The sequence below is a fragment of the Leopardus geoffroyi genome, chromosome C1 (assembly GCF_018350155.1).
Source record: "Leopardus geoffroyi isolate Oge1 chromosome C1, O.geoffroyi_Oge1_pat1.0, whole genome shotgun sequence".
In the NCBI taxonomy this organism is placed as follows: Eukaryota; Metazoa; Chordata; class Mammalia; order Carnivora; family Felidae; genus Leopardus; species Leopardus geoffroyi.
In genome coordinates, this window is record NC_059328.1 from 27,727,441 (window position 1) to 27,750,659 (window position 23,219).

The window sequence follows — 23,219 nt, forward strand, 5'->3', positions numbered from 1 at the left end:
TAATGAGTATGAAGTGGTATCGTGTTGTGGTTTTGATTTGCATTTCCCTAATAATTAGTGATGTGGAGCATCTTTTAATGTGACTATTAGCCGTTTGTACATCTTCAAAGACATTGTGTATTTAGAGCCTCACACAGTACTAGCATGTATTAGGTGCACATTAAATATTTGTGGAGTGAATGAATAAACCTTTTTGGAGAGCAATTTATCAGTATCTACAAAAATGTTAAATATATATACCTCTAATCCCTCAATTCTATTTGTAGAAATGTATCCTGAAGCTGTAGTTACATAACCAAACAAAAATAAATGTACAGGGATATTATTTGTGTAGCTTTGTTTGAAATAATGAGAACCTGGAACAAGCTATAAACATATCTGTGTATGACTGATTAGATTCTTTATGACATTTAAAAACAGACTGTTATTATTACAAATAATAGCAATTTATATATTAAGATTCAGAATATACTACATTATTAAATGAAAATGCCAGTTTGCAAAGTAGAATGCAGGTTTGCTTTTAAAATTTATTTATTTATTTATTTATTTATTTATTTATTTATTTATTTATTTCCATGTGTGGGGCACCTGAGTGTCTCAGTTGGTTAAGCATCTGGCCCTTGATTTCGGCTCTGGTCGTGATCTCACGGTTGGTGATTTCAAGCCTTGCATCGGGATCTGTGCTGACAGCTCAGGGCCCTCTTTGGATTCTCTCTCCTTCTCTGTCTCTGCCCTGCTCTCTTTCTCTCTCTCTCTCAAAATAAACATTAAAAAGAAACGTTTTATGTGTGTTTTATAAAAAAGAAGGTATGTATACTGAACTCTTTATGGTTGTCATAATGGCAAAGAGAAGGAAAGTTACAGGGACCTTTTATTCTTTACATAAAGACTTTTTATTTTATTTTTTTAATGTTTATTTATTTTGAGAGAAGGAGCATACATGGGAGAGTTGGGGGGGGGGGGTGCAGGTACAAAAAGAGAGACAGAATCCTAGGTGGGCTCTGGCAGCACAGAGCCTGACTCAAGGCTTGAACTCAAGAACCGTGAAATCATAACCTGAGCCAAGACCAAGAGTCATACACTTAATTAACCAACTGAGCCGCCAAGGTGCCCCATACACTGTAAAGACTAATTTTAAGTTAAAAGTTGCAAAATAAGATTGAATGCTATAACTATACTATGAGTATAACTGCATTAAAATAATATAAATGAGAAAAGCACTGGAAGAAAGTACAATAAAATGCTAACAAGGGATTATGTGTGATATTTTTCTTTCTGGATTTTCACTTATTATGGTTATATTATTTTTATGATGACAAAAATATACTTTCTTACATAAAGAAGAAAACAAATGGGAAAATTATCACTAAATATTTAAGCTAATCTTCAAGGCAGTATACTTTAAATTATAACATCATTGTTTTAGTATTGTTATAATTTTTAGAGTCCTGTAATCCAGTGATGTATTTCAAGGGGGGAAATATAGTAGCTTAGTTTTCAGTGAAGCTTGACCTTTTTTCTAACTGGAGGTATGTGTATTTGTTCCATAGCTGAAGTGAAACGTGTAGGAGATACACTTTTGGGTATGGCTACGCAGTGTGTCCAAGTCAAGAATGTAATAAAAACATCCCCTCAAACTCTCTCAAACTTGTGCCTAAAGATAAATGTTAAACTCGGAGGGATCAATAATATTCTTGTACCTCATCAAAGGTAAGATAAGCTAATCACTTAATTAAATGTTAATTACTTTTCATCTTAATTTTTCTATATATCACTATATCTAAAATCAGTGTAAGAGACATTTTTGATGATTCCTGCCATGGGAGATAAGTAGACATTTTAGCAAAAAAATTTAAGGCAAGATTAAGAGATTCCCTTGTGAAAAATCCCCTTTCAACTCCATTTTTATTTAGTATATACAAATAACCTCTTTCCCAGCTAGAAAGTATTTGAGAACTTTACGTATTTCTCACTGGAGAGCTCAACTTGAAGAATTTTCTCGTTATTTGATAGTCCTCTTTAATCTGGTATTATGAGGCTGCTCACTCAACCTAGAAAGTAAGGGAAGAATGGAGGGTCTTGGGTGGGGTATGTCAGTTAAGTGAATCATTTAAGTGAGCCTTGTCAACCTCTGCTACCTTCAGTGGGACAACAGATGTTACTGTCAAATTGTTATCATGTCTAAGAGCTCTTAGGAAGAATGACATAATGACCTAGAAACAGGTGCTGGGCAAGAGACTGAGAATTGAACAACAGGTTTCCTTTTAATAGTTGAAGCAACTGAGGCTTTAAAAAAATATCTTGACTAGAATGCACCACAGATAAGCATTAGAATAAGGATAGACCCATGTGTGTTTGGCACAAAAGTCCTTTTTGTTTTCTGTTTTTCCATGCTGTCTGTTAAATAGATGAGAATCATAAATGAGATGGGTATAGAATTCTATCAAGTCCACCAACTAAGAGACAATCATTTGAATCTTAAAGGATATAATTGTTGGTTTTCTTTAATGTTTATCTTTTTTGAGAGAGAACACAAGCAGGAGAGAGAGGGAGAATTCCAAGCAGGCTCCGCACTGTCAGCACAGAGCATTATGAGGGGCTCTGTCTCATGAACCATGAGATCACGACCTGAGCCAAGATAAGGAATTAGATGCTTAACTGACTGAGCCACCCAGGCACCCCATAAAGGATATAGTTTTTTAAATAAAATGACTGACCAACTACTTTATGACTGTTAAGTATTTATACTTTTGGCCACAGGAAGGGGAGTAGTAGATTCCTATAATCCTTTTCAGTGAAAAGGTTAATGATTCTTTTTCTCCTTGAGAGATTACATAGTTTAAATGTAAATAGATTACAGAAAGATTGATACAAACTGGGATTAATATGAGGCAGTTTATCATTTTATGCCTCTTATGAAGAATGCCTGCCCTTTGCAACCACCAGCACCAATGCTTAAGGCAGAAAATTGCTCTGAATAGGACATTGGATAGACCTATTGTGATAGCTTCTACTTCATTGAGTTAGGGATTCATGAATGAAGAGAATAAAACAGTAATTCAGGCCTTTGAAGCTGTCTGTGTAAGACCTCCTCTGTGCTGTGTCAGCAACTTGTATTTGTGTGGCAGTAGTATGAACAGATAAATGCATTGTGAAAAAATGAATTATCTAACTCTTTTAAAAAATGTGTTTAAGACCTTCTGTGTTCCAGCAACCCGTGATCTTTTTGGGAGCAGATGTCACTCATCCACCAGCTGGTGATGGGAAGAAGCCTTCTATTGCTGCTGTGAGTGTCATTAGGTTTATCTTGTCTAAAGTTTAGAGGATCAACATTTTGGTTTCAGCTTTTTGAATTTTAATAACATTTTTTCTTTGAAACCAATTTTTATAAATATATATATATCTAGAACCAATTTTCAAATAGTCTTTGGATTTTTTTAAAAGGATGATCATTCCCTTGGGGCACCTGGGTAGCACAGTTAATCTTCCGACTTCGGCTCAGGTCATGATCTTGCAGTTTGTGAGTTTGAGCCTCACATTGGGCTCTGCCAACAGCTCAGAGCCTGGAGCCTGCTTTCAAATTCTGTGTCTCCCTCTCTCTGCCCTTCCCCTGCTTACTCTCTGCCTCTCTCTCAAAAAATGAATAAACATTTTAAAATTAAAAAAAAAAAGGTTATTCTCTGGTTTGGGGGCTACAAGTTACATATATTTATTAAATCAAGCTTATTAGTTGTATTATTCAAGTCTTTTGTTTCCTACTTTAATTTACCTATTTGACCTCTCTATTGATTATATATTTTCAGTTAGTTTTTATTTAAAGAGTTTATGTATTTCAGTAGTGTCTTTGCATTTTTTCAATGTAAAATTCTTCTACCTTTGTCCAGTCTAATACTTTGCACCTGAATTCTTTGTTTTAATACTACCGTTCCTACTTTTAACATTTGCCTTTTTTTTTTAATGTTTATTTATTTTTGAGAGCGCACCAGAAGGGGAGGGACATAAAGAGAGGGAGACACAGAATCTGAAGCAGGCTCCAGGGTCTGAGTGGTCAGCACAGAACCCAACATGGGGCTCGAACTCACGGACCGCAAGATCGTGACCTGAGCTCAAGTTGGTCGCTTAACTGACTGAGCCACCCAAACACCCAACATTTGCCTTTTATGTCTCTGCCCACCTCTATATTTGTAAAGTTTCATCAGTTCTTTTAAGTGTAGTTCTTATAAACTTCAGAAAGCCAGATAATATTTTACCCACCTTGAAATTCCTTGATTTTCAACAAATACCAACATTTTGAAAATGTCAACATATTTTATCCATACTTGATAAATTTCACAAATTAAACTGTAAAACGTTTTACATATGTTTTCTGTTACCTTTATAATAAACTTTACATAAATCTTAAGTTACAACAACCTGGTACATTTTATTTGTCCGTGTAAATGATAGTAATGTTAAAATTCTTACTTAAGATTCCAAAGCTATTTTTATTAGTGAAGGAAATTTGCTTTTATCTGTTAGTAAATTTTATTGCTTTTTATTCTTATAGTTACGCATGAATTGTCATTTCACATGTCCTAGAGGTAGTATTGAGCCACTTCCGATATTCATAAAAATGCTCTTATAGAAGATGAAATTATTTTTTCAAAAAAAATTCAAAAGACTTACTTTGAATTTGCTATCTTGGGGTCATTTTCCGAGAAAATTTAAGCCTAGCTTAAATTTTGGACTTCTGGGTAGTCATTGTCCTTTTCTACTAAATCCATTTCTGCCAAATATCCATTTTCTTTTATTATTATCAGAGGTCTTGTAAATAGAATTTATTAATTAATTCTTTTTGCTATATGGCTTCTATTCCCAAGAACTTAAAGACCAGTGTGAAAAACAAATGTAAGTAATAAATGCCACATAGTATAATAGATACTACTTTAATAGCAATATAAATTAAAATTTAGATCACAAAAACCTGGTGTGTTGAGAACGTTGAGCAATGTAGGAAATTGGAATGCAGTATAGCAGATGTGAGGCTAGTAAGCTTTTGTGTGGCTTTTTGTGCCATACACAAAGGGGTATAGATTTACTTGTTAGTAATGAGATACCATTAAGAGGAACGAAATGGCTAGAGTTCTTTTTTTTTTTAACCTGTAGATGATAAAGTAGATAAAATCCTGTGTACATAGTAGACAAGTTCTAGTTCATTTCTTTAAAAACTCTTGATTATTTTCTAGTCTGACCTAACACAGAAGAGAAACATAAGAATTTTCCATATTTTGGTTTCAAGTAATAAGGCATTAAATTACTGACAGGAAGTTAGGTGCTCTTTTGAAGTACTATTTTTTATTATTTTTAATTGAAGTATAATTGACCCATAATTGCAACGTAATGATTTGATATATGTATATATTGTAAAAAGATGTATACAGTAAGTCTAATTAACATCTGTCACCATACATAGTTACAAAATTTTTTCTTGTAATGAGAACTTTTCAGATTTACTCTAACAACTTTCAAATATTCAATACAGTGTTATTAATGATAGTCATCATCATACTGCATGCTATACAGTACCTCTCAATGACAGAATTTATTTTATAACTAGAAATTTGTATCTTTGAACCCCCTTCCCCATTTCATCCATCACCCACCCCCTGCGTTGCTTTTGTTTTATTTTGTTATGTTTTCCTTTACTCCACATAGAAGTGAGATCATGTGGTATTTGTCTTTCTCTCTCTGACTTTTTTGACTTGTATAATGCCTTTAAAGTCCACCCATATTTGCACAAATGGCAAGATTTCATCCTTATTTATTTATGGCTGAGTAATATAATATTCCATTGTTTATACATGCTACATTTTTTAATGCTTTCATCCATTGATGGACACTTACGTTGTTTCCACATCTTGACTACATGTACAGTGAACATGGGGTTACAGAGTTCCATTTTTGAAATATGGCTTTGATATAGATCCTACACTGGAAGAAAGAGAAGCTGGAGGCAGAGTGACCAGCTGGTTCTCAGACTCAGCTCTGATTAGAATGATGTGTAGACATTTAAAAAATATTTGGGTTCCAGGGGCACCTGGGTGGCTCAGTCAGTTAAGCGTCTGACTCTTGATTTTGGCTTAGGTCATGATCTCACGATTCACGGGTTTGAGCCCTGCGCTAGCAGCACGGAGCCTGCTTATAATTCTCTTTCTTTCTCTCTCTCTCTCTCTCTCTCTCTCTCTCTCCCTCTTCCCCCCCCCGCCCCTCCCCCGCTCATGCATGCTTTCTCTCAAAATAAACATTTTTTTTTTAAATATTTGAGTTCCAGAGATTGTGCTTCAGTAGGTCTGTGAGTAAAAGATATAAAGAAAAATGAAGCGTTTGAATGGGTCTTCTTTATTACTTACCTCCTTTCTCTTCTTCTCTTTTTTTTTTTTTAATTTTTTTTTTTCAACGTTTATTTATTTTTGGGACAGAGAGAGACAGAGCATGAATGGGGGAGGGGCAGAGAGAGAGAGAGGGAGACACAGAATCAGAAACAGGCTCCAGGCTCCGAGCCATCAGCCCAGAGCCGGACGCGGGGCTCGAACTCACGGACCGCGAGATCGTGACCTGGCTGAAGTCGGACGCTTAACCGACTGCGCCACCCAGGCGCCCCTCTCTTCTTCTCTTTAAGAATGTCTTTTTGTCTCTCTTTCCTTACTAATCTTTATATATACCAAAAACATCTATAAATTAGAATCTTGTTAAATGTAAAGTGCAGGGGTGCACGGTTGGCTCAGTCAGTAGAGCATGTGCCTCTTTTTTTTTCTTTTTTAAGTTTATTTATTTATTTAGAGAGAGTGCATGCGCATGGGCAAATGGGGGAGTGAAAGGGAGGAGGGTAGAGGGAGAGAATCCCAAGCAGGCTCCACACTGTCAGTGAGGAGCCGGATGTGGGGCTCAAACTCATGAACTGCAAGATCATGACCTGAGCCAAAGTTGGACACTTAACTGACTGAGCCACCCAGGGCCCCTGAGCATGCTAATCTTGATATCAGTGTCGTGAGTTTGAGCCCTGTTTTGGGTGTAGAGTTTAAAACCAAAAACAGGGGTGCCTGGGTGGCTCAGTCAGTTAAGCGACCGACTTCAGCTCGGGTCATGATCTCACGGTTTGTGAGTTCGAGCCCCGCATCGGGCTCTGTGCTGACAGCTCAGAGCCTGGAGCCTGCTTCGGATTCTGTGTCTCCCTCCCTTCTGCCCACCCCCATCCCCGACACTCTGTCTCTCTCTCCTTCAAAAATAAACAAACATTTAAAAAAATTTAATAAATAAATAAAACTAAAAACATATTTTTTTAATTTTTTTAATATTTTATTTATTCTTCAGAGAGAGACAGAGACAGAGCATGAGTGAGGGAGGGGCAGAACAAGAGAGGGACACAGAATCTGAAGCAGACTCCAGTTTCTGAGCTGTCAGCACACAGCGTGATATGGAGCTCAAACTCATGAATCTTGAGATCATGACCCTAGCCAAAGTTGGACGCTCAACCAACTGAGCGCCCTGATTTTTTTTTTTTTAATGTAAAGTTCAACCTACTCTTAGGAAAATAGTTTTGTTTTTGAAGATTTTATTTTTAAGTAATCTCTGTACCCAGTGTGGGGTTCAAACTCACAACCTTGAGATCAAGAGTCATAGACATTCTACCAACCAGCCAAGTACCCCAGCCAAGTACCCCAGAAAATAGTTTTTGACCCTATACTGGATCTTTTATTCTCTTCTTCACTGGGAATTATCAATTTTTTATTACTTTGAAAATGAACAGTAATAATGTTATAGTAAACTACAAATTTAAATAAAATCCATGTGCTTATTTTCAGTTTTTTTTTATTGTAAAACTCATAATCATGGAGCTTTGATTGTCTTAATTTCTATTTTTCTTTCCTTTTTCCAACCTAGGTTGTAGGTAGTATGGATGCCCACCCAAGCAGATACTGTGCCACAGTAAGAGTTCAGAGACCCCGACAGGAGATCATCCAGGACTTGGCTTCCATGGTTCGAGAACTTCTCATTCAATTTTATAAGTCAACTCGGTTCAAACCTACTCGTATCATCTTTTATCGGGATGGTGTTTCAGAGGGACAGTTTAGGCAGGTTGGTTGCCTGGGATCTCATCATTCTGTGGTTAAATCAGATACTGTGTTTATAATATGGTATCTAGTTCTAAAGTTAGAAGCCTTAATTAGGTTGAAAATTCTCAAAAGTCAAAATTTGATGGTTCCTTAGATTTTCCCTTCTAAAAAGCTTACTATGGATGTGTAAGCCTTGATTGCTAACATCATTCTCTGATAATAGTTTAAATGGAATAAAGAAGTGTATTTAACTGTAAGGTGATAAGATTAAGAAGTTCTGAAACTAAATTATGATCTTAGTTTGAAGCATATATAAGAGAACAACTGACTATATCAAATGTTTCCATTTCATCTCCTCTAGGTATTATATTATGAACTACTAGCAATTCGAGAAGCCTGCATCAGTTTGGAAAAAGACTATCAACCTGGAATAACCTACATTGTAGTTCAGAAGAGACATCACACTCGATTGTTTTGTGCTGATAGGACAGAAAGGGTAATTTTACATCTGTTGTAATGCTATAATAAGACAAACTTACCTCAGATAGCTCTTAACAGAGCTCATAGAACACTTAACAGAGGCTCTCTGCCAAGCAGAGGTCCCAATATATACTAGCAGATTTCAACTTAGCAGATTATGAGTATAAAAGCATCCAAATAGGTTGTTGCTTTTAATTTTCTAGAATTTCTGTTAACCAAGTTCTATTCTCCAAGTATTCAAAATCCTGTTAATGCTTTTCGTTATTGTGAAGAAATTCTTTGTTTTGTTTTTTTTTTTTTTTTAAGGATGGGAGAATCTTTTTTTTTATGTTTATTTTATTTATTTATTTTTTATTTTTATTTTTTTTTGAGAGAGAGACCAAGAGACAGCATGAGCTAGGGAGGGGCAGAGAGAGGGGAGACACAGAATCTGAAGCAGACTCCAGGCTCTGAGCTGTCAGCACAGAGCCTAACACAGGGCTTGAACTCATGGACCATGAGATCATGACCTGAGCCAAAATCGGATGCTTAATCAACTGAGCCACCCAGGCGCCCCTGGGAGAAGCATTTTTTAAATTTTATTTATTATTACATTTTTTTGAGAGAGAGAGAGCAGGGGAGGGGCAGAAAAAGAGGGAGAGAGAGAATCTGAAGCAGGGCTGAATCTCAGTGACCAGAGGTCATGACTTGAGCCAAAATCAAGAGTCAGACTCTTAACTGACTGAGCCACCCAAGTGTCCTGAAGCTCATAGTTTTAAACTTGTTCTTTCTATTCCTATGTGTCTTAAATGTTCAGAGGGAATAAGGTACATTCATTTTTTAAAATAATCTTGTAAGAATTAGTTTTTTTAAAAGCTAGGGACTTGGGGCACCTGGGTGGCTCAGTTGGTTAAGCATCAACTTCGGCTCAGGTCGTGATCTCACAGTTCGTGGATTTGAGCCCCACATCAGGATGGGGCTCTGTGCTGACAGCTCGGAGCCTGGAGCCTGCTTTGAATTCTGTCTCTCCCTCTCTGCCCCTCCCCTGCTTGTGCGTGCTCTAACTAGATAGGTAGGTAGGTAGGTAGGTAGGTAGGTAGGTAGGTAGGTAGGTAGATAGATTATTTTTAAAAAAACACCTAGGGACTTTCTAGAGTGATTAGTGGAAATTCATGTAAACCAACTTTTTTTTTTTTTTTTTTTTTTTTTTTTTTTTCAACGTTTATTTATTTTTGGGACAGAGAGAGACAGAGCATGAACGGGGGAGGGGCAGAGAGAGAGGGAGACACAGAATCGGAAACAGGCTCCAGGCTCTGAGCCATCAGCCCAGAGCCCGACGCGGGGCTCGAACTCACGGACGTGAGATCGTGACCTGGCTGAAGTCGGACACTGAACCGACTGCGCCACCCAGGCGCCCCGTAAACCAACTTTTAAATAATGCTTCCTTTAAAATTCACAGAAGTTTTTTTGAGATTTTATTTTTTTAATGTCTATTTTTTTTTTAATGTTTATTTATTTTGAGAGAGAGAGAGAGAGCGTGCACTACTGGGGAGGAGCAGAGAGAGAGAGAGAGAGAGAGAGAGAATCCCAAGCAGGCTCTGCACTGTCAGCATGGAGCTAGACAGGGGCTCAATCTCACAAACCGGGAGATCGTGACTTGAGCCAAAACCAAGAGTCAGACACTTAACTGACTGAGCTTCCCAGGCACGCCAGAATGTCTCTCTCTCTTTTTTTTTTTTTTGTTTTTTTGTTCTTTTGATGTTTATTATTTTTGAGAGAAAGAGACAGCAAGCAGGGAAGGGGCAGAGAGAGAGGGAGACACAGAATAAGAAGCAGGCTCCAGACTCTGAGCTGTGAGCAGAGAGCCCGATGCGGGGCTGGAACTCAAAGACCGTGGGATCATGACCTGAGCTGTAGTCGGCCACCCAACTGACTGAGCCACCCAGGCGCCCCTCTTTTTTTTTTTTTTTAATGTTTATTTATATATCTAGAGAACACACACACGTGCAAGCGGTGAAGGAGCGGGGAGAGAGGGAGAGAGAGAATCCCAAGCAGGCTCTGCAGAGCTTAATGCAGGTCTCGATTTCAAGAAGCACAAGATCATGACCTGAGCTAAAATCAAGAATAGGACACTTAATGACTGAACCACTGAGGCATCGCAAGATTTTATTTTTAAGTAATTTCTATACCCAATGTAGGTCTTGAACTCACTACCCCGAGATTAAGAATTTCATGCTCTACCAACTAAGCCAGCCAGGCACCCCCTCACAGAATTCATTTTTATGTTTTGTAGTATGACTATGTATTTTTATAATTAGAAAGAGGAGGAGGTGTAAATACCTAGGGAAATCTGTATTCTTGTCTGAATGAAGCATAGGCAAGTAGCAGTCTTGCTGTCATTTCCATTGCTCTATTCCCATCCTTCAAACTGTGGAGCAGAGAAATTTGAGAATTGCAAGTGTTAGTGTCTCCTTGGGGAAAGGGTTCAACAGAAAAGACTGAGAAGTGTATGCTGGGTTTAGTATATATTTTGTCTTTGGTTACACTCTCCATGTAGCTTTGGGCAAGTAACTTAACGTCTCTGTGCCTGTTTCCATCCCAGCAAGGTTTGGGTGATATTAATTTCTTCCTTATTTGGGTTGTTAAAAGGATTAAATAAATAAAAATATGTAATATACCTAAAACAGTGCTTGGCACATACATGCTAAGCACACAATAAAGGTTGGCTAGTTGTAGAGTGGTGGTGATTGTGGTAATAATAGAGGAAAAGAAAAAAGAAAAATAATAGAGAAAAAGAAATAATCATAGCAGACTAGGTATTTGTTATAGGTATTTGTTATATATTTAACTCATTTAATCATCACAACACTATGAGGTATTTATTATTATTATCATTTTCCACAGAAGGAAACTGGGGCATATGAGGTTAAAGAACAAGGTTTACAAGCCTAGTTGTTGGTAGAGCTAGGACTCAAATCAGGCACTCTGGCTCCAGAATGCTTATAATCACTGTTAACCTCTCTGATAGCAGTAGTGTTAGTTTTTTATTGTGGCCTCCAGTTGTTAAAGGCCTTTGACCCCAAATTTCTATGTAAATTTTTTTGTGCCTGAAAAAAACAAATGTTTCTTCAGAAGCAAGATTAGGAAAACCTAAGTTAGATTTAATGATTACTAGCATCTGATGTTTAGTCATGTTAGTTCTTCATTTGTCAGCTTCTCTTTCACCTTTGTTCTAAATACTATTACTAATAATAGATGAGAGGTAGTTAAAATACCATGCCCTAGATAGAACAACTAGAAACCGGTGAAGCTGTGATATGAACCCATTCTGCTGTCTCTGTAAGTAAAGTAAACCTTTTTATACATGTTAATTTGATTTGTGTATTAAGAATAGGCATAATTTAGTTGATTATGAACTGTTTTCTTTGTTTTGTGCTTAGTATGAGCTGTTTTCTTTGTTTTGTGCTTAGTGAAGGCTAAGCTACATAGCTATATAGCTACATAGCTATATATAACTCATGCCACTACCTGATAGTGGTCCCTCGCATGCAGAAAGAATGTCTGAGTCAGTAAAATAGTTTCTAATTTGCTAACCTTATAAACCTAGACTTAGAATTACTGATTTTAAATGTGTTAGAGATACAGAGGTAGAGGTGAGTATACATATGCATTTTGAAGTGTTTTATTAGGAACCTTTTGGGGCGCCTGGGTAGCTCGGCTGAACGTCCATCTTCAGCTCAGGTCATGATCTTATAGTTTATGGGTTCAAGCCCCATGTCAGGCTCTGTGCTGACAGCTCAGAGTCCAGAGCCTGCATCAGAATCTGTCTCTCTCTCTCTCTCTCGGCTCCTTGCAAAAATAAACAAATAAACTTTAAAAAATAAGCCTTTCCTTATCAGAAATTTTGAACCATTTCAGTCACATTCACACCATCGCCATCATGGTGTTGGCTTCCTTACAAGATGTTAAAACTGCTAGTATGAAATAAAAGGAATAGGACCTTTGCAATCAGTTCCATATTTCACTACCAGTTCAGCCCTTTATTGTGTGCTGTACAGCAAATTATTTCATATTCCTGAGCCTAGGTTTCCCAAACAGGAGGGAATAACACCTGACTTGCAGGATTATTAGGATTAGAAATAATGTACGTTAAGTGCCTGGCGCATAGTTAACAAATGGTTACTACTGTTGTATGTTGTCAGCATTCTTGCTCTCTAAAAACACAGTGTTTCCAAGGAAAATGCTAGTTTTCATAAATTACACATTCAAGAGTGCCTGTTGTTCACAGGTACCATAAATTGGAACATGTATAGCAGATTTGTTTTTATTTTTATTTTTATTTCTTTTGGGGGAGGGGGAAAAAAGGGAGAGAATCCCAAGCAGGGTCCACAAGGTCAGTATAGAGCCTGATGGGGCTCGAACTCCCAAACCATGAGATCATGACCTGAGCTGAAACCAAGACTTGGAGACTTACCTGACTGAGCCACCCAGACACCCCTAAAGTAATTTTAAGAAAAATTTTACGTGTTCCACCCATATTGGGATCACCTGCTAGCTAAGCACCAATAGACACTAGTAACTCTTTGTTGTTTATCAGCTCTCACTTTCAGCACTATGTAAGAATAGGAACCAGGACTAGAATAAGGTTTCCGGTTAATGCCTGCTCAAGTAGTATTTCAAGTTAAAGGTAGTGAAACACAGGATCAGCTGATATATTTATACATTTTTGAAAGTGCTTTTAGATACATTCTTTACCTTTGTCTCGTTTGTTTAAACTTTGGCCAAACAAATCTAGGTTGGAAGAAGTGGCAATATCCCAGCTGGAACAACAGTTGATACAGACATTACACACCCATATGAGTTTGATTTTTACCTCTGTAGCCATGCTGGAATACAGGTAAGCCTACACTTTCAGCAAAATGTTCTAATTCAGGAACTTCCATTCTTATGTGTTTTGTTTTGTTTTGTTTTTAATCTTTTTTAACGTTTATTTATTATTGAGAGAGAGAGACAGAGCACGAGCATGGGAAGGGCAGAGAGAGGAGGAGACATAGAATCTGAAGGAGGCTCCAGGCTCTGAGCTGTCAGCACAGAGCCCGACGCGGGGCCCGAACTCACAAACCCAGCGAGATCATGACCTGAGCCGAAGTCAGACACTCAACCGACTGACCCACCCAGGCGCCCTGTTATGTGTATTTTTTTAATTGAAAGAAACACTGTTTTCTACACTCTAAATTGTTTCCACATGAAATTAGATGAAACTTTCAGTAAATAAATTTCTTTCCCTTTCTTACCTTGGGGAGAGGGGCTTAGTTCTATTAAAATACCAGAATGTAAGTAGTTTAACAGAATAAATCTCCCAAACTAGGTCTTCAATTTAACCTAAAACTTCAAAAATTTTAAAATACTTGATTCTTCCTTTGACATTTGCTTCTTTTTGATAATAATACTTCATAGAGAACTCTGGCATTTACTGGCAGATATTGAGCATGTGAAAGAGTTTATCAATTTGTAGCTTTAAGTTTCAGTGAAATAATTTTAGAGTCTTACTCTTTCCGGGGCACCTCGGTGGCTCAGTCGTTTAAGTGCCTGACTTCACTCAGGTCATGATCTCACAGTTCATGGGTTCGAGCCCCTTGTCAGACTCTGTGCTGACAGCTTGGAACCTGGAGCCTGCTTTGGATTCTGTGTCTCCCTCTCTCTCTGCCCCTCACCCACTCACTCTCTGTCTCCCTCTCCCTCTCTCTCTTTCTCTCTCTCTCTCTCGCTCAAAAATAAATAAACATTAAAAAAAAATTAAAAGAGTCTTACTTTTTTCATAAGATCACATTATTTGTTAGCTTTATTACTTAGTAGAACATAAGCTTTATTTATTTTAAATGAATCCTCTTATTTATTTAGTTAGGTATGTTGAGAGAGAGAGAGAGAGAGAGAGAGTACAAGCTTGAGTAGGAGAAGGGTAGAGAGTGGGGGAGAGGAAGAGTCCCAAGCTGGCTCCAAGTTGTAAGCATGGAGCCTGATGTGGGGCTTGAACTCACAAACTGTGAGTTCATGACCTGAGCCAAAGTCTGACCCTTAACCAACTAAACTACCCAGGTGCCCTGAACATAAGCTTAATTCAGTGTTTCTCAAACTTTTCAATGACAGAGTGAACCTCTGTTCCTAGGATGTCTGACAGAATGTAGCACCAAACTATTTTAGGTTACTTGCCATTGATTAAAACAAATTTCAGGAAGATGTTCTATGCTGAACAGCTGTATCTCACATACACTAAGTATGTATGTAGTCCCACATACACTAACCCCTTGTTCCACTCTTACAGCTTTAAAATTATTATCCCACTCATTTATCTGTGTTCTTATATCTGTTCCATTTCACAGTCAGTGAATCAATGTCAAACATTTCCACTGTGGGTGGTAACAGTCATTTAGCAAAACAAAGTTAAAAGTACCTTCCAGAGATGAAATCTGTAAAATTGGAGCACATATTTTTTAAACGAGTGTTTCTGTCCATGTATCCCATGGAACACTACTGCTGTGACTTTTCAATAAATATTATAGAAAAGAAAAAAAGATTCTTCGTTCAGATGAATTCTGGAAATGCTGGTTAAACAGAATTTTTTACTCTAGATTTTTTGTATGCTACTGATAGGCAAATGGTCATTATGAATCTTAAAGGCAGAGGTATTTCCATACTGTGTTTAACCAGCAATTTTAGGGACCAGTTTTCCTTTTGAACACTAAATTGAGACTTTAGTCAGTAAATAACCAGGAACATTTCACAAGGACTGAGGATGGTTTTTTACACATCTTCTCAGCTTTATTAGAATTTTCAAACTTCTCAGAGATAAAAACAGGAGTCTTGGGTTTTGTTTTGTTGTTGTTTTTGGAGTCTTGTTTTTTTACCAGCTAAAATTAAAAACCCAATCATTTCTAACCAGTATAAGAGATTATTTTTTTGTGTCATTGTTTTTAACTTTATCAGTGATTAACAGACCCTTCAACATTTTGGCCAAATTCCATAACATTTAATACTTTTTATTGGTCTTGTTGGTATTATTTTCTCCCTTCTGCATTTTATTTTGAGGTAAAATTCACACTCATCTTTAAAACTTAAATTTACAAATCACGTCAAAGCTTGCTACTACTGTGTTCCGCCCTTTACCTGCCCAGATCAGGCTAGAGCTTTGGTCCTGGTAACTTTGAATAGAGAAGGGGACCATGGCCTGATTCTGAGATACCTCTTTCTCCTCCTCCTTCAGGTACTCTAACTCATCTCGTATTGCTGCCAGTCTGCTAGTATTTAGGAGCTCCTGCACTTATGCTCACTTTCAGTCCTTTAGGCTCCTAAAACTGTTTATAGTAATTCTTACCATTCCAGCCCTGTGGAGATGGCAGAGTGGGCCTGTGGGCTCTGAGCTCGGCAAGTGTCCAGCTGGGGCATGAGATAAAAGTCTCCCTTTCCAACAGGTTCTTATCTTTATAATGTATTCTCCTGGAGTCCCTCTTATTATATTTTCATGAGAGAGAGTGTACCTTTCCTCACAAGTGCAATTCCATGTTTTCACAAAACCCATAATCATTCTTTTCCTCTCCTGGGAGGATGGGGATTAGGTGAGAAGAGGCCAGCACCAGGGAATTGATGGTAAGACCTGTCCTAACCTGGCTTCTCTCAGTGAGCCCTTGAGGAGAGGTGGCTGGCTCCAAAGATTGGTAATTCTTTAGACTGTGGGGTGCCTAACACCTTTAGTCCTCTCCTTCAGACCCTAGTTGCAATTCCAGGACAGCAGGGGGGAAAAAAACCCACCTGACATACTATTAGAAATGTGTTAACTGAAGGGAGCCTGGGACCCCTCTGAGCCTCCACAGGGAGTTCTCCTAAAAAGATAAATGCTCCCTGTTGAGGAATCACAGCAGACAGTGACCTAAATTATAATTTCCTGATATAAATCCCCACAACTTCAAAGATCTCCTTCACTATTGCTTAACAATCCTTGAACTCCTCTTTTGTTAGCTCTTTTTTTTTTTTTTTTTTTTTTAATTTTTTTCAACATTTATTCATTTTTGGGACAGAGAGAGACAGAGCATGAACGGGGGAGGGGCAGAGAGAGAGGGAGACACAGAATCAGAAACAGGCTCCAGGCTCTGAGCCATCAGCCCAGAGCCTGATGCGGGGCTCGAACTCACGGACCACGAGATCGTGACCTGGCTGAAGTCGGACGCCTAACCGACTGCGCCACCTAGGCGCCCCATCTTTTGTTAGCTCTTAATACCATTTTCCAAGGGGCCCTAACCTTGGTCTCTTGCTCTGACACTCAGAACATGACCCCTTCCTTTTACCTCAGTAAGAAACTATACTGTCAGTCACACCTGCTTTCTTCTCCCCTTTCTCACAGGAGGAAAGGTTCAGTGTGTAGTGTTGTTCGAATTTGCTCTCGCCTGACTCGAGTTGGTCTCAGTTCACCAGTTATCCTTCTTTTTGTACCTTCAGTCATTTCCAAGCTTCTGACCTCATCCCCTTAGCTGACACTTCCCCATCCTAAACTACAGTTCCTTGATCCTGTATTTCCCTTCAAGTTGTTCTCTCGTATATTTCTTCCATTTGTAACTAAACTATTCTTAAAACAATAGCCTAAAGACACTCACCTGAAATATAAAGAGACAAATGATATTAAGGATATAGAACAACTGAAACTTTACATTTTGCCAGTGTGAGTATAAATTAACATGAACATTTTTCAAAACCGTCTTGTCGTTATCTACTAAAGTTAAATATATGCATACTCTATGACCCAGGATCTCCAAGATAGCCAACAGAAAATGCATATCTATGTTCACCAAAAGATAGTACATTAATGCTTAGAGTAGCACTGGTCATAGTCAAAAACTACAAACAATTCAAATGCCCACAATCAGTAGATTGGAGAGATAAATAATGTATATTTATACAACAGAATATTCTACAACAAAGAGAATGCTGCAACAGTATGGATGGATTTCACAAACACAGTGTCAAGCCAAGGAAGTCATACCCGAAGGGCACATGACTGTGATCCAGTGATGTGATTTATTATAAAGTTCAAAAGCAGATACAATCTTTAATGTCACCTATAATGTTAAAAGTCCAGTTACTGAAGGCAGAGTAGATAGGATGGTGACCACAAAAGGGCACAAAGGGACTTCTTGGTTGCAGTTAATGTTCAACTTCTTGATTTGGGTACTGGTTTCATGGGTATTTGTGAACATTCCTCATCCTATACACTTATGGTCCATGTGCTTTCCTCTGTGTATTTATATTTCTGTAAAATGTTTATATTAACAGAAGAGACTATACTTGGCTGTATCCTCTTCAATTTATAGCAGCCTTCCACTGCTGCTTCTTGAACTCTGCAACATTCAATACTGTTGTCACTCACTCGTTGAAACCATCCACCATTTGATTTCCATACACATTTTGCTCTTTTCATCTTGCCTTTCCATTTGTTCTTCATTTAGTTTAAATTTTTAAGTTTAAATATTTATGACTTTGAAATCTCTTTACAGAGAGAACTTTTTCCAGACCTTGAGGTTGTTTTTGACTACACCCTCTCACCTGCCACTCTTCTCGAATCCACCCCTCAACCCTGTAGAATTTACCATCTCACTCTCAGACCCTTCTCATCCTCACTTCCCCTGCTTGATTCAGCTCTCATTATTACTTTTCCTGTACAATTGCAAAATGATCCTAAGTGCCCCCATTTAATCTGTTCTCCTTCATTAATTAAAACATAAGACCCTATCATTCATCTATTTAGTGCTAACATATCCATTGAGGGTAAAGTCTTATTTTCTTAGGACAGCATACATACTCAATTCCTGATGTCTGCATCCTGCTCCCTTCACTTCTGCTACACCTCAGTCTGTTTTGCTTTTTTTCTCCTACTCTTCCTTCCTATTTTCCTTTCTTTTTCTCCTCTCTATATCTCCTCCCTTTCACATACACAAACGCACAGAAACACAACAGGACTACAGCTATTCTAAACAGCCATTCTAAACAGAGTTCTCATAACTCTCCTGACCATGTCTCTCCCTTACCTTAATTACTCCTTCCCTAATTTAGTCCTGTTCATCCCTTAAGATTCATCTTGAGGATCAGCTCCTCCCAGAGCCTTTCTTATATCCTTCCCCAAGACAAATAAATGCCCCTCCTCTGCACTGCCTGAGCACCCTATGCATACCTCTTTATTGCATTCATTAGACAGCATTGTAACCATGCTTCTGTTTCTCTCCCCCTTACACTAGTCTGTGAAGTCCCAAAAGGCAGAGACTACTCATTCATTCAGTCAACAGATATTTATTGTATCTGCCTCCTAGAAGATAGGTGTTGATGCTAGGTATACAGAGAGAACAAATAAATACAGTCCCTTACTTTTATAGGTGGGGGGGGGGGGGGAGACCTACTAAGTAATCTCACAAATACATATTTATAAATTGGGATAAGCATAATAAAAGAAAAGTAAAGCTAGGAAGAGAGATTTTAGTGGGGAACTGATTTAGGTTGGGAGATCACATTTGAGAAATGACATTGAAGGTAAAATCAAGAGGAATAAGTGGGAGTTAAGCCAAGAAGGGGGAAGAAAATTCCTGCCAGAGGCACATACAGGCTCTTTGGTAGAAAAGCGTTATCCATTGAAGGAATCAAATGGAGGCTGTAACCGCAACATGGGGGTAGGTTAGAGAGACAAGCCGGGGCTGAATTATACAGGCCTTGTCAGGCAGGGATGAGCACCTGGATTTTAGTCAAAGTGCATTGGAAAACCATTAAGAGGCTTTAAGCTGGACATGAACATCGTTAGGTATATAGTGTGTGTATGTGTGTGTTTTAATTCACTCTTACTGAAAACAGATTCTACTGGGGAATAAGAGTTGTGTAGGGGACATCAACTAGGAGTCTTAACATAATCCAGGCAAAAGATGATGGTGATGGAGACAAGAACAGTGATAGAACTGAATGAATCACATGTATTTAGGGTTTTTACTCTGTCTCTTCCCTGTGCCTGAGATGCTCTTCCCCCCAGTCTCACAAGCCCTCTGTTATCATTCAGAGCTCACATCCATGTCTCCTCTTCATGCATTACTGTGCGCCTGGCATTCAATACAGGACATGGCATATAGTGAGTGTTCAGTAAATACTGAATGTGTGAATGTACAATATAAATGCATTATAAGCCTGTAATTTGGAGGAGCTAAGATTTGGTAATTTGAATTTTATCCCCAGAATCTTACGCAGTGTCTAACAAATGATGCTCAAATTACTTGTTAAAGTATTAACTCATCTTTCTCCTTTTCTCTCTTGCTACTGCCATTTCCTTAGTTCAGATCTTCATCGTCATGTGCTCAAACTAATGCAGCAGCCTCCTGGCTGTTCCCCTTGCTTTCAGTCTCTTCCTGTTTCTTTCTTTTTTTTTTTTTTTTTTTTAATGTTTATTTATTTTTGAGGGGGAGAGAGCATGAACAGGGGAGGAGCAGAGAAAGAGGGAGACATTGAATCCAAGGCAGGTTCCAAGCTCTGAGCAGTCAGAACAGAGCCCAACGCAGGGCTAAAATTCACGAACCATGAGATCATGACCTGATCTGGAGTCAGATGCTTAACCGACTGAGCCACCCAGGTGCTCCAGTCTTCCTATTCCTAATCCAGGCTCCATGTTATTGCTATTACTTTAATAAAACCCCAGTCTCATCCCAACTAAAGTCTCTCTTGTTTAAAAAACAACCAAAAAACCCAACATGCAGTACTTTCCCTGCTGCCTACAGGTAGAAGTCCAAATTCTGAGGCATGTCATTGAATCTGATTCCAAACTTTATTTTCAGACTTCATCTTTTTTCCCTTGTGCACCATACTCTGCTCACACAGGTCTATTAGCCATTCCCCCTGTGCTTTTGGTAAGGCTGTTGACTCTTTCTGGCGTCTTCTCACACTGGCTGCCCAAAAATGACAAAATCTCCCTCTTTCCCCTTCCCCTTGGTGAAGAACCATGGCTTAGCCCTATAATTACTTCCTTTGGTATTCTCATACAGGACTAAGTGCCAGTAGTACTATAGCTTTTGTTAGTTTTTTTTTAAATTATAGATGCCATTAACTCCTCTACTAAATTATGTTTTCCAAAAGAAAGGAAACCTTTGACTTTGTTTTTCTTTGAATCTGCAGTATCTAACATAGTAACTATTACAGAGGAACTCAACTAAATGTTCTGGGTTTTTTATTATAGTAAAATTATACAACATACAACTTAACCATTTTAACTACTTCTAAGTGTACAGTCTGTCACATTAAGTACGTTCACATTGTGTGCAGCCATAAGACCATCTATCTCCAGAACTTTTTCATCTTCCTTGACACTCTATACCCATCAAACACTTAACTCCCCATTCCCTTTCCCCACCACACCCCTGGCCACTGGCAGCCACCACTGTACTTTCTGTCTCTCTGAATTTGACTTCTCCAGTTACCTCATATGAATGGATCATACGGTATTTGTCCTTTTGTGACTGGTTTATTTCATTTAGCATATGTCATCAAGGTTCATCCATGTGTTAGACTTTTCTTTATAAGCCTGAATAATAGTCCATTTTATATATATACCACCTTCTATCCATTCTCCTATCATTGGATACTTGAGTTGCTTCTGCCTGTAGGCAATTGTGGATACTACTACTTTGAACAAGGGTGTGCAGATATCTGTTTGAGTCTCTGCTTTCATTTCGTTTGGCTATGTACCCAGAATCAATTAAGTAAAGTATGTTTTATTTTACTAATGTGCAAAGCTGGTTTTTTAATATAACTTAGTCTGTGATGAGCATTTATTTAAATGTTTAAAAACCAACAGAACATGCCACTGCCTTCTCTACAGGGTACCAGCCGTCCTTCACACTATCATGTTTTATGGGACGATAACTGCTTTACTGCAGATGAACTTCAGCTGCTGACTTACCAGCTCTGCCACACTTACGTGCGCTGTACACGATCTGTTTCTATACCTGCACCAGCGTATTATGCTCACCTGGTAGCGTTCAGAGCCAGATACCATCTCGTGGACAAAGAACATGACAGGTAGTATAAAAGCACAACAAATATAGATTCTCACCCAAAACCAAGTATGGGTCAGCATGTTAGGCTTTTCTTGCAAAATTTCTTTTAAGTGTTTCCATGTATGTGCCTCTCTGCCACAAGCTGTTAGAGGACTCAGTGGTCCATATGAAAAGGAACAATAGGCAGAACTGACTACCCAAGATAAGGGCTCCATTAAAATGTGCACTTTAGGCTTATTAGTATTAGAATGGTATAGTGATTTAGTTGCTTTACCAGATTAATTCAAGGGAGAGATCATTGCTAATAGACAAAATGATGGGATGTCTGAGATTTGCTTCTAAACAATCCTGGGGAGGTGAGAGAAGCAAAACAAAATTGGCCTTGGGTTAATAATCATTGAAGCTGGGTGATAGAAATGTTCATAATGCCAGCCTCTCTTTTTTTAATATAAATAGTTTTGAAATTTTCTATGAGTAATATTTTCTAAAATTACTACATCAGAATAGGGTTTGTTTTTGTGTTCATTGCCACTTCTCTTACAGTGCTGAAGGAAGTCATGTTTCAGGACAGAGCAATGGACGAGATCCACAAGCTCTTGCCAAGGCTGTACAGATTCACCAAGATACCTTACGCACAATGTACTTTGCTTAAAAAGTCCAAGAATATTCTCTGAGAGGAAGAATTGAAAGATGCATCGACATAGAGCGTATGTTTCCAGTGGAGTCAGTTGAGTGGGAATGCCTCCAGCCATACAGCAACCAACACTGTGTGGGGACCAGGGTCTGATTTTTATGTTAATATAAGGAAGATTGTTTACTTCATCAAGGAACACAGCACCATTATGCAATATGAAACCAGCCAACTGCTTTTTTGTGCGGTCTCCTTAGGAAGTATCGCCATTGTTTTGTTTTCACTTTCTTGTAGTCTAACCCTTTTAATGCCTTTACCTCAAGTTGCTTGGCAGCACAACTATCTTTGCAAAAAAAGTACAGAAAAAGTAAATGACGGTTTAAAAAAAAAACACACACACCTTACATGAATAATCAAAGTGATTGTTCACAATTATGTGTGCAAAAAAATTAATGTGCATTCGTGTATTCTTGTGAAAGGTATCTGTGTATATTTTAAATATATACATGTATACTTCATATGCATATATATCTGGATCTACACTGACAGTAGATATATATGTGTCTGTGTGTGTATTTTATAGTTCATTCCATCGGGGAACTTTCTTTCCCTTTTATCATCCTCCCACCACCACTTTGATTTCTCTCTACCTCCCTCGCCTTCATCACCTACATTTTTTTTTCCTGATGCTACCAGTGACATTCAGATGTTCATGTATCTGGTTCATTTGGATATGAAGCATGGCAAACTAGAGTTTTATTTTTATTTTGCACACCCTACTCCTGTCTCTTGTCTCATACACAATTCTAAGTCCTCAACTCTTGATATTGCTTTCTTAAACAAAATTATTATATATATACACACACATGTATATGTATGTATATATATATGTGTGTGTGTGTGTGTGTGTGTGTGTATATATATACGTATATATATATGAAGTTTCTATGAGAGTGTCTGCCCACT

At 38.1% G+C, this 23,219-nt stretch overlaps 1 protein-coding gene across 6 annotated transcripts in view; it reads left to right on the top strand.

Moving 5' to 3' along the window:
• Nucleotides 1-22,771, top strand: part of AGO3 (argonaute RISC catalytic component 3) — a 115,861-nt gene extending 93,090 nt beyond the window's left edge. For 5 of the 6 annotated variants that reach the window (XM_045476703.1, XM_045476705.1, XM_045476707.1 and 2 more), the window contains 7 exons: nucleotides 1,554-1,713; nucleotides 3,199-3,289; nucleotides 7,924-8,118; nucleotides 8,458-8,592; nucleotides 13,351-13,452; nucleotides 21,445-21,644; nucleotides 22,166-22,771. In XM_045476703.1, the coding sequence (XP_045332659.1) occupies nucleotides 1,554-1,713; nucleotides 3,199-3,289; nucleotides 7,924-8,118; nucleotides 8,458-8,592; nucleotides 13,351-13,452; nucleotides 21,445-21,644; nucleotides 22,166-22,274 (992 nt within the window). In that variant the 3' untranslated portion in view covers nucleotides 22,275-22,771. The remainder of the gene's footprint in view (nucleotides 1-1,553; nucleotides 1,714-3,198; nucleotides 3,290-7,923; nucleotides 8,119-8,457; nucleotides 8,593-13,350; nucleotides 13,453-21,444; nucleotides 21,645-22,165) is intronic. The other variant, XM_045476704.1, reaches the window with a different exon arrangement.
• The last annotated feature ends 448 nt before the right edge of the window (nucleotides 22,772-23,219 follow it).